This window comes from Fukomys damarensis, unplaced genomic scaffold (assembly GCF_012274545.1).
Source record: "Fukomys damarensis isolate Sample0158 unplaced genomic scaffold, DMR_v1.0_HiC HiC_scaffold_17, whole genome shotgun sequence".
Taxonomy (NCBI): Eukaryota; Metazoa; Chordata; class Mammalia; order Rodentia; family Bathyergidae; genus Fukomys; species Fukomys damarensis.
This window is the reverse complement of record NW_022900929.1, coordinates 25,014,070-25,028,340: the sequence shown is the minus strand read 5'-3', so window position 1 is coordinate 25,028,340 and position 14,271 is coordinate 25,014,070. Positions and strand designations below refer to the sequence as shown.

Sequence of the window (14,271 nt, the reverse complement as noted above, 5' to 3'; positions counted from 1 at the left end):
TGGTTGCTTCCAAGTTTTGGCAGTTTCAATTTTTTAAAATTCAAGATGGGGATCTCATATGGGTAGGATGGTCTTGAGTTTATGAGCTCATGATCCTCTTGCCTCGGCCTCCAGACATTTTTATAACAATGAATAATACTGCTGCAAACGTGTGTGCAGGTTTTTGTCTAGGCACTAGTTTTCAATTCATTTAAGTAAATGCCAAGGAGCACATTCACTGGACCATAGGGTGAGTGAATTTTAGTGTTGTAAGAAAGCATCAGACCTAGCCAGGCGTGGTGGCGCACTCCTGTAATCCCAGCCCTTGGGAGGCTGAGGCAGGAGGATCACTGTGAGTTTGGGACCAGCCTGGGTCACATAGTGAGTTCCAGGTCAGTCTCAACTAGATAGTGAGACCATGTCTCAAAAAAAAAAAAAAAAAAAGCATCAGACCAGCAAGCAGTGGAGGGGATCTATTGCTATTTTGTGTTACTTTCTTTTGATTTTTTGAGACAGGGTCTCACTATGTAATTGAGACTGACCTGGAACTCACTATGTAGCCCAGGCTTGTCTCGAACTCACAGCGATCCTCCTGCCTCAGCCTCCCGAGTGCTGGGATTACAGGCATGTGCCACTGTTTAACTTTTTTGAAAAACCTTCAATGTGCATTTACTCTATCAAGGCAGCACCCCTGGGTGCTGGGTGGGGAGCAAGCAAAGCTCTGGAATGGGTTTATTTTTGGCACTGGGGATCAAACTCAGGAACTTGTGCCTTTTTGGTTGTTTTTTGTTTTGAGACAGGGTCTCACTATGTAGTTGAGACTGATCTGGAACTCACTGTGTAGCCCAGGCTGGTCTTGAACTCAGAGCGATCTTCCTGCCTCAGCCTCCCAAGGGCTGGGATTATAGGTGTGTGCCACCACACCAGCTGGAATGGTTTTTTTTTGGCAGTGCTGGGGCTTGAACCTGGGCCTCCTGCCCCACACCCAGCCTCTCCTCAGGTTCCTGTGAGGAGAAGCAGAGCAGGGAGCAGACCTGCAGCCTGGAAGAGGCTGGGTTTGGTCACAAAACAGCAGGCAACACTGGGGGGACAGCAGGGATGTCTGTTACAGCACTGAAGCTGGGTGGCCCAGGCCAGGCCTGGCCAGCAGACTCTTGCTTTTGTTTTGTTGCTTTGCCCAGGCTGGCCTGGAACTCCAAGATCCTCCTGCTTCAACCTCCAGTGCTGTGATTACAGGAATGCATTACACCTGCCTTTGATGCAAGGATTTTTCTGAGAGACTGAGAAGCCCCAGGGCCCCAGTGGAGAAGCAGGAGACTGGGAAGGAGGTGGGCAGAAGCCATGGGTCCACTGAAGGGTCCCTGCCCTATTAAGATGCTATTTTGAGCCCCTTCCTTCAAAAGTTGGAGTGTCACTGTCACTGTAATCAAGTCCTGGATGTGAGGCTAAGTAGGAAGGCCCAGACTCCAAAGAGCTGGGGCGCTTGAGGTTGGGGAGGAGCCCATAAATCCTCTCTGCTCACACCTGAGACAGGAACAGCTTCCAGATGAGCAGAAATAAATTCTGAGCTACATAGTGAGACCCAGTCTCCAAATAAAAACATCTTCACTGATTATTTTTTTCTCCCTTTATCTCTGCTCTCTTATTTTCTTTCTTTGGGTTTAGTTTGTCCCATCTCTAGTTTTTTGGAGATAGTCTCCTTATGCGGTGCTGGTAGGCTTGCATCGAACTCTGGCAATCCTCCTGCCTCACCCTCCAGAGGGCTGGGATTACAGGTGTGCACCACCACAATGGCTCATTGGGTAATTTCCACATTTGTGAATCTCCCACTTGCTTTCTGCTCTATACCTCTAGTCTTGTGGTGGGTGATCAGAGATGGGATTTCAGCATCTTGCCATGTAGTGAAAGCTGCAGTCCATCCTGGAGGGCCATATCTGGCTGCTGGTGCAGTGTCAGGCTTAGGGCCAGACCATTTGTTTTAGTTAGGTAAGCCTTGGCACTATGTATGAACACAGCCACCACCTTCCCAGACTGGCCCCACAGCCCTGCTCCTATCACCCCCCACAACCCACCCCAGGAGCCAGGCTGATTCTTCCTGGGCTGTGAGCGCCACAGAAATGGCCTTGCGCCTCGGGAGCCAACGTCTACACTTCCTGTCACTCGGGTGGCTTCTGTGCCTGGCTCACAGTGGGTGGGCACAGGGCTGCCATCCCGAAGTGCTGCTCTTCCTCCTTCAATTCTCTGCACTGATGATGGCTCCCAGGAGGTCTGCAGCCTTCTGCTCATCCCAGCCTCCCAGGGCACCAGATGCTGCACAGGCAGGCGGGGTGGGGGATGAACAGTGCCCTCCTCTGCACTGAGTATGTCTGCTGTGCTCCCGACACTTTTCTCCCTTTCTACTCCCTGGACCTCAAAACTGGCAGCATAGCCAGCTATGGTGGTGCACACCTGTTATCTCAACACTCAGGAGGCTGAGGCAGGAGGATCACTCTGGGTTCCAGGTCAAAGCGAGACTCCGTTATTTCTCAAAAAAAACAAAAACAAAACAAAACAAAACAAAAAAACCTGGCCACAGACGATCCGGAGAATAAGAAGTGCAAGCTGCCTGCCTTTCCACTCCTGCCACTAGGCCCCAACCAGGAGCCCCCTGTGCACAGCCAGGACACCAGCCCTCTCTCCTCCCTGGTTCCTGGAGATGCAGCCCAGTCTCACCTGTGTACCTTGCCAGGGCAGCGGCAGAGAGCCCAGGGCTGGGCAGGCCCCTGGCTGGGCTGGTGCCCTGCAGAGGACAGATTGCACCCTGCCCCAGGGCTGTCCCGAGAAGGTGACATGGTAGCAAATGTCTCAGCCAAGCCTGGGACACTTGGCAAAACAGCCCTCCAGCTAAAGCCAACTTGGGAAATTCCAGGCAGAAGGAAATTTACCAGGAGGCGGGAAAAGCCAAAGCCAGGCACACCAGAATCCAACAAAGGCCCCCAGAGCCACCCATGGGTGGGGCCTATCCCCAGGGAGGTCCCAGCTCCAGCATGAAGGAGGGATGGCCAGGCCCGCCAGGAGGGAGTCCTTTAATAGAGATCGCACAGACAGGAGACACAATAGGCCCTGCGCCAATAGAGGGTGGCGTCCTCTGGCCACCTGGGTGTGGGCCGCAGGCGGAGACAAGAGGTGGTTTAAAAAACACAGCTAATTCTTCACTTTCACAGAAAAGGGGACGGAGAGCAGCCCACTGGAGAATCTATACACCGAGCCGAGTCCAAGAGCCCCCAGGCTGGAGCTTGGTCCCCTCCTCACTGGCTGCCCCCCAGCTGTCCCCAGGGGAAGGGGCAGAGAGCGCAGGGCCTGGGCAATAGGGGGACATGCGACTGGCACAGCCCTGGCGGCTGGCATTCTACACTATGTACATCATTGTGCTTTACAGCCACAGCGCACGCTGGCCGGGCTGGCGCTGGCACTGGGCGGCCAATGGGCACCCGGCTCTTCCTGGAGACTGGAGATGGGGTGGGCGGGGAGCAGGCTGGGCAGGGACAGGCAGGGCAGAGCGGTGGTATGGGCCAGGGCCTGGGCCCGCAACCCAGCATGGATGATCCGGCCAGCGTGTGTGGGAAGCCTGGAGAGAGGGCTGCCAGTGTCCTGCGGGGCTGGGGGTCCGGCCCAGGTGACGTCTCTGGGTGCATTCCCACAGGCTGGGCTCACACAGAATCAGTTGTTCTCGAAGAGAGAGAGCAGGTCATCATTGCTGTTTGTGGGGAGGTCGGGGGGGCCTAGGTAGGACAGCAGCTCGTCGGGGTTCGTGAGCTCCGGGAGCAGCTGGGGACAAAGCAAGCGCATTAGCAGCTTTGGTCTGAGATCTGTCACCCCAGCTGGCCGGTGGCCCTTGTTCCTGCCCATGCCCAGGCCCAGCGGGCGCAGTGCAGCCCCTCTCCCAGTGACACCAGCTGCAAGGCTGTGAGGGGCCCAGGAACAGCTCACAATGTGCCTCTGTACTCCACCAGGAGCCAGGACACCCCAAGATAGCCCAGCTGTGCACTGGGGGTACACAGGCCCAAAAGGGGTCCCCCAAGTGGTTTTTGGGGGCGAGTGTAGGTGGGAGACTCTCAGCTGCTCCTTCTATCCTTCCTGTGTGGTTTCAGTGAGCAGGGACCTTCACCAGGCGTGTGCTGGGCTACAGGACTGTGCCGCCAACCTCTACCCAGTCTCCTCTGCCGCTTTGCACCGCACACTGCAGTGCCTGCCACCAGGCCAGGCCAAGAGTCACTACACACAGCTCCTGGCAACCGAGTAGCTGACTTTATCTGGGCAGGGTCCCCCTGGCGCCACTGTCTTGCCTTTCACAAAGCACGGTGGCCAAGCCAGCTCCCACTCGCTCCCGGCCCGGTACTCACATCCAGAGCTGGTTCCGGGCCCTCCCCCGGCCCGGCCATGCTGGGGGGCCCCATCACGCCTGTGGCCGGGTTGAAGGCCAGCTCACTGACGGGCCCTGAGCTCGCCTGGCCCAGGGGTGGCCGGGACGTAGGGGGAGGGGTCGGGTGGTGCAACTGGGGGTCTGGGGGCGCCCCAAGGTTGGATGCGTGCAGCCCCGGTGGCCCGGGATTGTGGGCTGGGTCCAAGTGGCCTGCTGGTGTCATCTGAGGAGGAAGAGACTTGTTAAAACAGCTCCAGGGCTCCCTGTTGCGGCCCCATTCCCGCTACTCCGCAGCACGCACTGACCTGGCCAGGGAGGCAGGGAGCAGCTTTCTCTGGAGTCAGGAGGCTGCTGGGAATGTCCGACTGGTAGGAGATGGGGGGCGGCCCCGGGGTGAACTCCACAAGGCTTGGGGTGCTGGGTGTGGTCGGGGGGAAGGATTCGGGGAAGGGCCCAGGCCCCAGGAAGCTGGAACCTGTGGGGAGAGGCTGGTGTGGTGGCAGCAGGACCGGTGGTACCCACAGTGCTAGTGAGCCTAAAGTTCTTGGCAGCACCTGGGGTACCTGGCCTCAGGACAACTCGAAGAGGGGGACCACAACACAGCCACACGCAGGTGGGTCCCCAGCCACACGCAGACTGGCCCAGATATAGCCAGTCCGTAGGCCACAGCCAGGCCTGCGTTTGCTCATGAACTAGGCGTGTGGCCTTTTGGACTCACCCTGGCCCGGGTAGTCGCTGGGTACAGGGCCCGAGGGGGGCTGCAGGGGAGCGAAGGGGGCACTGCCGGGGCCCAGGGCTGCAATCATCTCCATCACGCTGGGCATGAGCACATGTGAGGGGCTCACGGTGCGGCAGCGCTTCAGCACCGGCCCATCCGGCTCCTCCTTGATGTGCACGTCGGGCTTCACGGGGACGGGCTTCCAGCTGCACGTGGGGTCAATGGTGATCTCCTCGTAGTCGGAACTGGGCAGGCACAGGGCAGTGGTCACTCACCCTGCCTACCAGCACACCAGGTCTGGGGTGGACAGGCTGCCCCCTGGTGGCCCAGACGCTGGGGTGGCAGGAGAAAGCCACTTACTTCTGGATGTAAATCAGGATGCCTAACATGTACTGGTCTACCTCCAGCCCCTCCAGCAGTGCTGTCTTGCTGTGGAAGACGGAGGGAACTCGGTTCAGTGGCCTTGCCAGCCTTGTGCTGGGAAACAGGCCTGTCATTCCCAGCCCTGTCAACCACATGAGGCGACTGCGCTATGACCCTGTGTGAGGCGACTGTACGAAGCACACGTGTGGTAACCTCGGGCGTGAGGTGACCTTGAGTCAGGCCACCACCCCATGTGAGGTTGTGAGGTTTCCACCCCGAGCCGAGCCGAGCCACCCTTCCCTGGCCTGTGTATCTGAGGAAGGCAGCCCCTCCTCGCACTCACAGCAGGACTCACTTGCACACAGGGCACCGCCAGGTCCCCCGTTCACAGTTGAGCTGCAGGTAGGACTCCAGGTCAAAGCACTGCAGGGAGGAGGGGACACAGGGTCCTCAGGGTGGGCCTGTGCTCTGTTTGGGGGATTTGCTACCATTTCTCTCTATGGAACAAGGTGGGCCACACCCCAAGCAGCCCTTGCCAGAACTGGAAGGCCTTAGGACCCAGGGGAGAATGAGGCAGCTGTGCTGACAGGAAACCAGCAGGATGGGTGTTAAAAGGAAAAGCCACAGAGCAGAGCAGCAGGGTAACCACAGGGGTGGCTCACACTGTTTCTGACAAGGCAGAGACTCTCACGGGGGTAGGAAGACAGCTCTGCATCTGTACACCTTTTAAAAATGGAACCCCGTGAACAAATTAGCCAGTAAAAAAGTTAATAAATGATAATTAGAAGAAACCAAAGCCCAAACCCAGGGAAAGGAGTGCCAGGTTCAAGGGCTCCCAATAGCAGGTCTGCCCTAGCATCCCAGTAGCTCAAGCGTCAACTCAAAATTTTTTCTTTTTTGAGACAGTGTCTTGCTAAGTGGTCCACCCTGGCCTTGAGCTCACAATCCTCCTGCCTCAGCCTCTTGAGTGCTGGGATAATAGGCACACACCACCACTCAGCTTTAAGGCATAAGGCACTGGATCCCAGCAAGGCCCTGGAGCACCCACCTGTATGTGGCGACAGTCATGTCCACGGGCAGGGAGCTGGATCCTGCGGAAGGTGATGGGGCACTTTAGGGACACCTTGATAGCCGTCTGCTCTACCCCGTCCTCTCCGTTGGGCCCAGGGGTGCCAGGGATGGTACCGCTGCTGAAATTCCGCTTTACTATCAGGGACGGGGAAAAGGACCTGGGTGAGGCTGTGACCAGGGACACAGCCAGGGAGCCATCACCACTCCACTGATACTGTGCCTAAGTCCCCGGAGGTGGCCACCATCCCCAGCGCTGAGCTATGGGCTGGAGAGAAGACAGCCCCCGGTGCTGAGGACAGCCACTGGGCCAGGCAGAGGCAGAGATGGGGACACTCACTCTTGGTGATGCAGTGTTCTGCAGGCAGCAAGCGCTTCTTGAGAAGGCCCTGCAGCACGGAGCGCACGGATGGGCGGTGCACCAGCTGCAGCACGAAGAGGTGCGACTGCAGAGGAGACATGGTTTGGTCCAGGCGACATGGTGGAGAGGCAGTGGCCAGGGTGAGGGGCCGGGACAGTGCATGCCTAGCAGCCAGGCCCCCACTGCACAGCTGGGATGCTCTCTCTTTCTCCCCTGGGCCCGGCCCCTGCCTCAGCTCTGGCCGCACCACACCTGTCTCCACAGTCCTTGTGCATCCAGCACTGGCGCTGCTCACCCTAAGTCGCCTGTGCATCCCCCCACTCATGTAACCCCCTTGACCCCAGGTCTGAGTTAAAACCTCAAGGGTCCCACAGAAGGTGGCATCTGACTGCCCTGGCCGCAGGCCCCCTGGCCCACAGCAACCTGGGATGCCTGGCCCGAACTTACCCACTGCCTGCTTCTTCTTACATACACAGTGTGAACCCCAAATCTAGAAAACTGCATCTAACCAGAATGCTCCTGGGGCTCCAAGAAGGTGGTAATAAGAAGCAAGGTCTTGGTTCAAAGATAAAACCTGGACAGTCACTGGGAGCCCCTCCCAGCCCCGCCCTCTCCTAGCACTCACGCAGCAGCAGGCAGTGACTGTGATCTGGATGGTGTTTCTGCCCGGCTGGCACACATGCTTCAGGTAGAGTGGCTTGTGCGAGGTCTTGTTGTCGCCCCGCTCAATGGAGAGCGGCGTGGCGTTGACGCTGACTTGCACTGAGGCCGGCCAGTTCGTGTTCATCTGGCGGTCCTCGTGGTGGTAGCACTTGAACTGCAGCTCGAGGTCGGGCCTGTGGAGGGGAGGTTGAGGCCAAGGGCGGGGATGGGGCTGGGGTGTGGGAGGACTGGGTCCCCACGGGGCTCACCGCAGCATCAGGGTCTTGTACACCGAGTCACGCAGCTGGAAGACGTGGTTGCTGACAGCCAGGTTGTGCTGCAGGCGGAAGGGCTCCAGGACCACCCCATCCCTCACCGGGAAGGTCAGCCGCAGCTCATCACAGGGGCCGCCTCCTGGGGGCAGGCACAGGCCATGAGAAGGGTCAGGCCCAGGGGCCCGGACAAGCCTGGCCTGCGGTTCCTCCCTTGAATGGTGACAGGAGAGGATCCCAACCCAGACAGTTGTGTAAAGAGAACTGGTGTGAGCAGGCACCTGCCCTCAGGTACCTCTCAGGTTTCAGGGCCCCACTCCTGCTGTCCTGGTCACCCTGAAAGCAGGGATTCTGAACAAGAGAGAGACTGTAGGGGGTCAGAAATCCCCTGAAATTGTACACAAAATCTCATATGTGATGGCTATTATTCCAGACACCCACAGGGCCACAAACAGACCAGCCTGGCAGGGAAGGGCTGTCTTGATGAAGAAACCCTGGGTTTTCTGGGGAGCCAGAAGCTCCCTTGGCCCCCCACCCCAGCTTGTCGTTGTTGCTGGAGAAGAAACACTCACCCGCGGGTGAGGGGTGCAAGGTGCTGAGGCCCGGCTTGAGGTCAGGCAGGAAGGGAGACTTGACCTCCTGGCTCGGGGACATGTAGGGCACACCACTGCTGGGTGTCATGGGTGGCGTAGGGTTCCCTGGCAGCGGGGAGCTGGGGTAGCCAGGGACAGTCCGGGCAGGCTGTGGGGGTTGAGCAGTTAGCAGGGGGGCCAAGTGGGGTGCCTGCCCTGGGAGCCTCCCAGCAGCCCACCCAGCCACACCCCGTACCCCGCTCAGGCCCGGCTGGCTATAGCTCACGCTGGCCCCATTGAAGCTGGCGCCCTGACCGTTGAACTGCTCCGTGGGCTGTGGGAGAGAAAAGTGAGTGCTCCTGGTCTGGCTTGCCCCAGGATAGGTCCCCTGGGCCTGAGGCCAGAAGCCCAGCACAACGGGGTGCTGAGCTGCCTGTTCTTCCACGCTCTTGGACACCCCACATAATCTACAGGGAACACTGCTGTTACTGCTGCAGAAAAAGGAGGGAATGGGTACATGAGAGCTGCAAGGATAGGGCTGTTCATACTTCCTCCTCTCCTTCCACTGTTTCCATTGTCCCCACAACCCAGTAAGCACAGAGGACCTGTCCCCTCAGTGGCTTCCCTGCAGCACTTAAGGGACATCACAATGGCTTGGTACATGCACCCAGTGCGTGTTCCTTTCTGAACTGCACACTCTGACCTCTGGGATCCCGTGAAGCTCTACCCATTCTTCCCAACCTGTCATCCCTCCAGGGTGGGACTGCCTCAAGGTCCCTGTGGTGGCCCAGGGGAAGCCAGCCCTACCTTGTAGTGCAGTCCCGTGGGGCCAGGCGCAGGCAGGGACTGGCCTATGCCCTGCTGCAGGGGTAGCCTGTGCCCAGGGTAGGAGGGGGCGGGGGCGGGAGGCTGCCCAGGGCCGGGGGCATACTGGGCAGTGCTGGGCGTATACTGGCCGCCTTGCAGATACTGCTGCCCTGGATATACCTGCAGGAGAGGGACATGCCCAGGAGAGAAGGTGTGAGGGCTGAGGCACTGGTGGGCACAGCCCTGGGTCCTACTGGGCACAAGGTGTTCTCCTTGCAGAAGGTGCTCTTCCTGCACCTCTGCGGGTGCTGGGAGGGGCGGGGCAGCCAGACACTCACCTCAGAGTAGGTCCTCTTGACCCCAGGTCGGGGCAGCGGCTGGGCCTGAGCAGGCCCTGGGTAGCTGTGCTGGGGCAGACGCTGCCCTGCATACAGAGGTGTCAGGCCCGCTGCCCGGGTAGGGTTCATGGCCATAGGGGAGAGGGCAGAGGGGCCTATCATCCCCCCCATGCCAGTAGGGTTCATGCCGGGGGGAACGCTGGGACCCCGGGGCCCTCCATGCTGTAGAAACTGGCTGTTGAATGACTGTCCGGGACCCATCTGGGAAGAGAAGAAAAAGGCATGATCCAGGCAATGCCCACAAAGGGCTCCACAAACCCATCAGCCCCCCAGCTCCACGCCCAAAGAGGACTCTGGAAACCTGATGGCCGCCCCTTGCTGCACAGGACCCCAACTCTCTCCCGCGAGTCCTCAGATGCCACCACCTCCCCGATAGTCCCCTGGGGTCCTTGGTGCTGGCCATGGTATGACATCTGCTGGGACACCTCACCGCTCCATACTGGCTCAGCTCCTGGCTCTGCTTTTCCTGCAGGGCAGCCACGGTGGCAGTGGCAGTGGCGGTGGCCGTGGCTGCAGCAGCAGCCATGGCGGCTGCGGCTGCTGCTTGTGTGAAGTCAGCAGAGGGTCGTGTGGCATGTGACGGGAGTCCCAGGCCCCCTGGGCCACCCGCATACCTACAGGGGACACAGGACAGCCATGTTCTTTGCATCAGGGAGCCCGTGCTTTCCGGGCCCTCAGGGTGGCTGCTGGAGCCAGTGGGGAAGCAGAGGCCACAATGTGCCCACCGGGCTGCTTCTGCCCCTGCCAGGTGAGGCCCCTGCTTACCCAGTGGTGAAGCTGGGGCCCCCAGGGTAGCCCCCACGGCCATACACGCCTTGCTGCACGTAGCCCTTGCTAGCACCACCTTCGGCAAAGGCCTGCTGTCCCAGGCACTGTGGGGAGGTCAAGGCAGAGCTGCCACCCGCCACGCCAGGCATCATGGTGCTGCCAGGGGGGCTTCCTGCAGGGCCCATGGGGTTCCCCAGAACCTACAAGGAAGTGGGAATCACGAGAGGGAACCAGCCACAGCTCTGCAGCAGGTGAAACCAAGAGGTCTGGCCAGGGAGGGGACAGTGCCTTTCCACAGGCCGGGGTAAGACACCCACAGCAGGCACAAGGCCCAGCACTCAAGTGCTGGAGGCCAGGAGCCACCTGCACCCCAGGGCCCCCACTCCTGGCTCCCAGGGTCTGAGGAGGCTCTGGCTATCTGGCCTGGGGCCCCACAGGGCTCACCTGGCTCTGTGTTGCGTTGCTGACTCCCCACACGGTAGTGACCACGGACAGGGACCCGGCAGGCTGAGTGGCGCTCTGTTGCCAAGGCACAGACTCGTATGCAAATGAACCATCACTGCAGGGAGAGCGGCTAGTGAGGCCACTGTGCCAGAGTGGGCCCAGGGCCTGTGGGGGCGGCCACAGGGACCACACTCACCCGTGTGGTGTGGGGGGCAGGGCAGGTTTCATGGGGTTCATGGAGTTCATTGGCGACAGAGCAGCCTGCAGGCCGGGTCTGCCGGTGTGTACCTGGGACTCTGCTGCTCTGGCTGCTGGCAGGAGGGAAAGGACACACGCTCAGGTGCAGAGCTGAGGGATCCCAGGGCCAGCAGGCCTGCCCACCCCATCTAGAAGCCAGGAGGAAGCCTGTGACCTGGCCTCACTGCCGAGAGCTCCAGGTCTCCCTGGACAGCTGCTGGCTCCCAACACGGTGTACTCTGCCCACACCAAGGCTGGGACACCATGCACAGCCTCTGCCTAATGACAGGGACTAGAGGACCCCTCAGGAGGGCCACTGGAGACTATGGTGGACATGAGTGGACAAGCAGTGCTGGTCCCCATGGGCCCTTCTTTCGACAATACAGGGCAAGTTTCCAACAGAGCTGGGACAGCCAGCCTGACATGCAGAGGGACCCTGATATGGGGTTGCTGGGGGCACTGTGGGGACTGTCTTGGGCCTGTTCTCCACTCAGTGAGCTAGTGTGGTGGTGGCAGGGGAACCACACCTCCAGGCTGTGTCCAAGTGCCCACTGCTGCTCACTGCCAAGGCAGCACCCCCATAGCACTACTCTTGGCCTTTATACGTGATGGGCCACCTCCATGTACACTCTGCCTGGCCTGACCCCCAAGGGCACACAGACCCAGTGGGGGTGGCCCTGCAGGACTCATTTTGGGCCTCATTGTCCCACCGCGGCACGTTGGCCTTGGTGGCCTCCACCCGGCCAGTGCAGCACCCACAGGGCCTCTCTCTCTCCTAAGAGCAGAGGCCATTCCTGTGTGTGGACCAGGGGCCTCGCCCTCAGCCCAGCACTGGTGAGGCAGGACCAGCAGGGCAGATGGGCACAAGGGAGAGGCCTCCGGGCTGACTGGTCCAGGCCCTGGTAGAGAAGAGGCCATAGGGCAGGGCGTGGGGTGCCCTCCCTTGGGTATGCCCCGCTGACCCAGGCCAAGTGCTGCCCCTACGCAGAAGCCAAAAAAGGCAGGGAGCCAGGAGAGCTCAGCCAGGCTATCAAGGGTGGCACCCGTCCCACAGCCTGGCCAGGGTCTGCGACCTTGTGCAGAGGTCCTGCCAGCTGGCAGACTCCTCTCCAGACCTGCTGGATGGGGCCTGGAGCGACCCACAGGTTTCAACAATCAATATGGCCATCAGGACCATGAGTCAGAACATAGGGGACAGGGCCACCATCAATGGAAGACTCTGTTTGTTTGTCTGTCTTTTGGTACCAGGGATGGAACACGAGTCCTTATGCTTGCGATGCAGGTGGCAGAACCACTGAGCTAAATCCCTGGCCCCAAGGGAAAACTCTGGACAGGAAACAGCCACATGACAAGTTGGAAGGTGCAGACAGTTCAGAGCAGGGAGGAGAGACCTCCCCTCAACAAACTGCAGGGACAGAGAGGCAATAGAAAGTAAAGCAAACTAACAGCACAGGGTGAGGGACACAGGGGAGGGAGCTCAATGTGTGAGGCCCTAGGACTGCAGAAGAAAACAACAAAACAAAAACAACCCAAACTTTACAATTTATGCTGAAGTTAACTCAAAATGGATTTGGCCTTTCCAGGTTTAAAAGTGAAATACCAATCTATAAAATGTTTAGGAAAATGCTTGGAAAAAGTCTTTGGGGCATAGGCCAGGCAGATCTCTTAGATTTGACACCAAAAAGCATGATCCATGAGAGAACAACTATGATAAACTGGGCTTGTCAAGATTTCAGACTTTTTATTTGTTGAGACAGGGTCTTACTACGTAGTTCAGGCTGGCCATTAACTCAGTGATCTTCCTGCCTCAGCTTCCCAAATACTAGGATTCCAGGCATGCACCCCCACCCAGCTTAACATTTCAAACTTTGGGCTGGGGATTTAGCTTAGTGTTGCCTCATTAGCAAGCACAAGGTCCTGAGTTGGATTTCCACACCCTCCAAAAATTTTTTTCAAATTTTTCTTCTGTGAAAGGCTAGCTAGGAGGATAAAAAGACAAGCTAAGGACAGAGAGACACTTACAAACTCCATATCCAACAAAAAGGGCTGGTATCTAGAATGTGTAAGGGATTCTCAAAGTTAGGACAAAATCCAATTAGAAAACAGGCAAAAACCAGGAAGCTGCACTTCACCAAAGAGGAAATACAGATGGCAAATAAGCATATGAAAAGAGGCTCAGGTCACTGTCAGTAGAGAAATGCAAATTAAAACCACAACGAGATATGGCTGTATCAGAATGGCTAAAATAAAAAGCAGTTACATCACTAGGTGCCATCAAGGAAGAACCCAATCTCACCTTGGCTGCTGGTAGGACAGTAGTGTGATAAAGCCATTCTCCAAGTCTGGCCATTTTTCTATTGGTTCTTTTGAAACAGGGTCTCACTAGTACTTCATACTGGCCTTGAATTCACTATGCAGCTCAGGCTGGTCTCCAGCTCCTAGTGACCCTCCTGCCTCAGCCTCCAGAGTGCTGATATCAGGCGAACACCTCCACACCCGACTAAGCACACCAGCAAGTGCACTTCTGGGCATTCATCTCAGGCAAATGAGAAGTCAGGTTCTCATAAAAACCTGTACATGAATGCTTCCAGCAGATTTATTTACAGTAGCCAAAGAATGGAAACAGCCCAGATGTCTTTCAATGGACAAAGGGTTAAACCAACTGTGGTTCATCCATAGGGGAAGCCAGAGAAAGGAATAAACCAGTGCTAACACAATGCAGCCAGGTTCAGTCTCCAGGGAAATGTGCTGAGTGGAAAAAGCCAATCCCAAAAGGCAACATACTGTATGGTCCTGTCATTTGGCATTTTGACATGACAAAATCAGGGAAATGAGAACAGATTGGTGGGGGAGGCACTAATCTCCCGATTCTGTCATTTTGCCAGGAGGGCAGTGGGTGTGAATCCCAGCCAGCAAAAGGAGGAGCCTGCAGATTATACCCCTGTAGTGTCCCAGGATAAGGATGTAGCAGCTTTGTAAAATGTTACCACTGGGGAAACCCGGGGAAGGATACAAGGGGCCTCACTATGCTATTTGTTGGAACTGCCTATGACTACAATTATCTCAAAATAAGAACTTTAATTACAAAGCCACCACCACCACCAGCAGCAGCTTACCTCTTTCTCTCTGAAGAGCTGCCTAGACAGCTTCCCCACCCTAGCTGGTTGGGTCAGCCCAGCCTGCTCAGCTGTCCCAACACACATGGGGGAGGAAACGCGGCAGGCAGGCAGAGGAGCCCCT

The 14,271-nt window shown here is 57.8% G+C and overlaps 1 protein-coding gene across 3 annotated transcripts; it reads right to left on the bottom strand.

Annotated features, from left to right (window-relative positions):
* Window positions 1–3,671: 3,671 nt before the first annotated feature.
* On the bottom strand, window positions 3,672–14,271 carry Zmiz2 (zinc finger MIZ-type containing 2). Of its 3 annotated transcripts, XM_010624927.3 has the most exons (19): window positions 14,148–14,271; window positions 10,991–11,105; window positions 10,795–10,909; window positions 10,348–10,550; window positions 10,013–10,196; window positions 9,523–9,783; window positions 9,185–9,364; window positions 8,634–8,711; window positions 8,378–8,546; window positions 7,803–7,947; window positions 7,517–7,727; window positions 6,871–6,976; window positions 6,511–6,668; window positions 5,818–5,885; window positions 5,460–5,528; window positions 5,100–5,344; window positions 4,687–4,856; window positions 4,362–4,604; window positions 3,672–3,786 (listed from the first exon to the last, which is right to left on the bottom strand). In XM_010624927.3, exons 2-19 carry the CDS (start codon window positions 11,038–11,040, stop codon window positions 3,679–3,681), a joined length of 2,763 nt encoding a protein of 920 aa, XP_010623229.1. In that variant the 5' UTR covers window positions 11,041–11,105; window positions 14,148–14,271; the 3' UTR covers window positions 3,672–3,678. The 3 variants fall into 3 exon arrangements, with proteins under 3 accessions (XP_010623229.1, XP_010623228.1, XP_010623230.1); XM_010624926.2 differs by lacking the exon at window positions 14,148–14,271 and having other exon boundaries at window positions 10,348–10,454; XM_010624928.2 differs by lacking the exons at window positions 10,348–10,550; window positions 14,148–14,271 and having other exon boundaries at window positions 10,991–11,079.

What these genes read in the sequence shown, in the direction of transcription:
- Zmiz2 (XM_010624927.3), bottom strand. Translation starts at nt 11,040, where the DNA reads ATGAACTCCATGAACCCCATGAAACCTGCCCTGCCCCCCACACCACAC. An exon ending in GGCCCCAGCTTCACCACTGG is followed by an intron (nt 10,197 to 10,347) that starts GTAAGCAGGGGC and finishes TGTCCCCTGTAG; the next exon opens with GTATGCGGGTGGCCCAGGGG. An exon ending in GCCCGGAACCAGCTCTGGAT is followed by an intron (nt 3,787 to 4,361) that starts GTGAGTACCGGG and finishes CTTTGTCCCCAG; the next exon opens with CTGCTCCCGGAGCTCACGAA.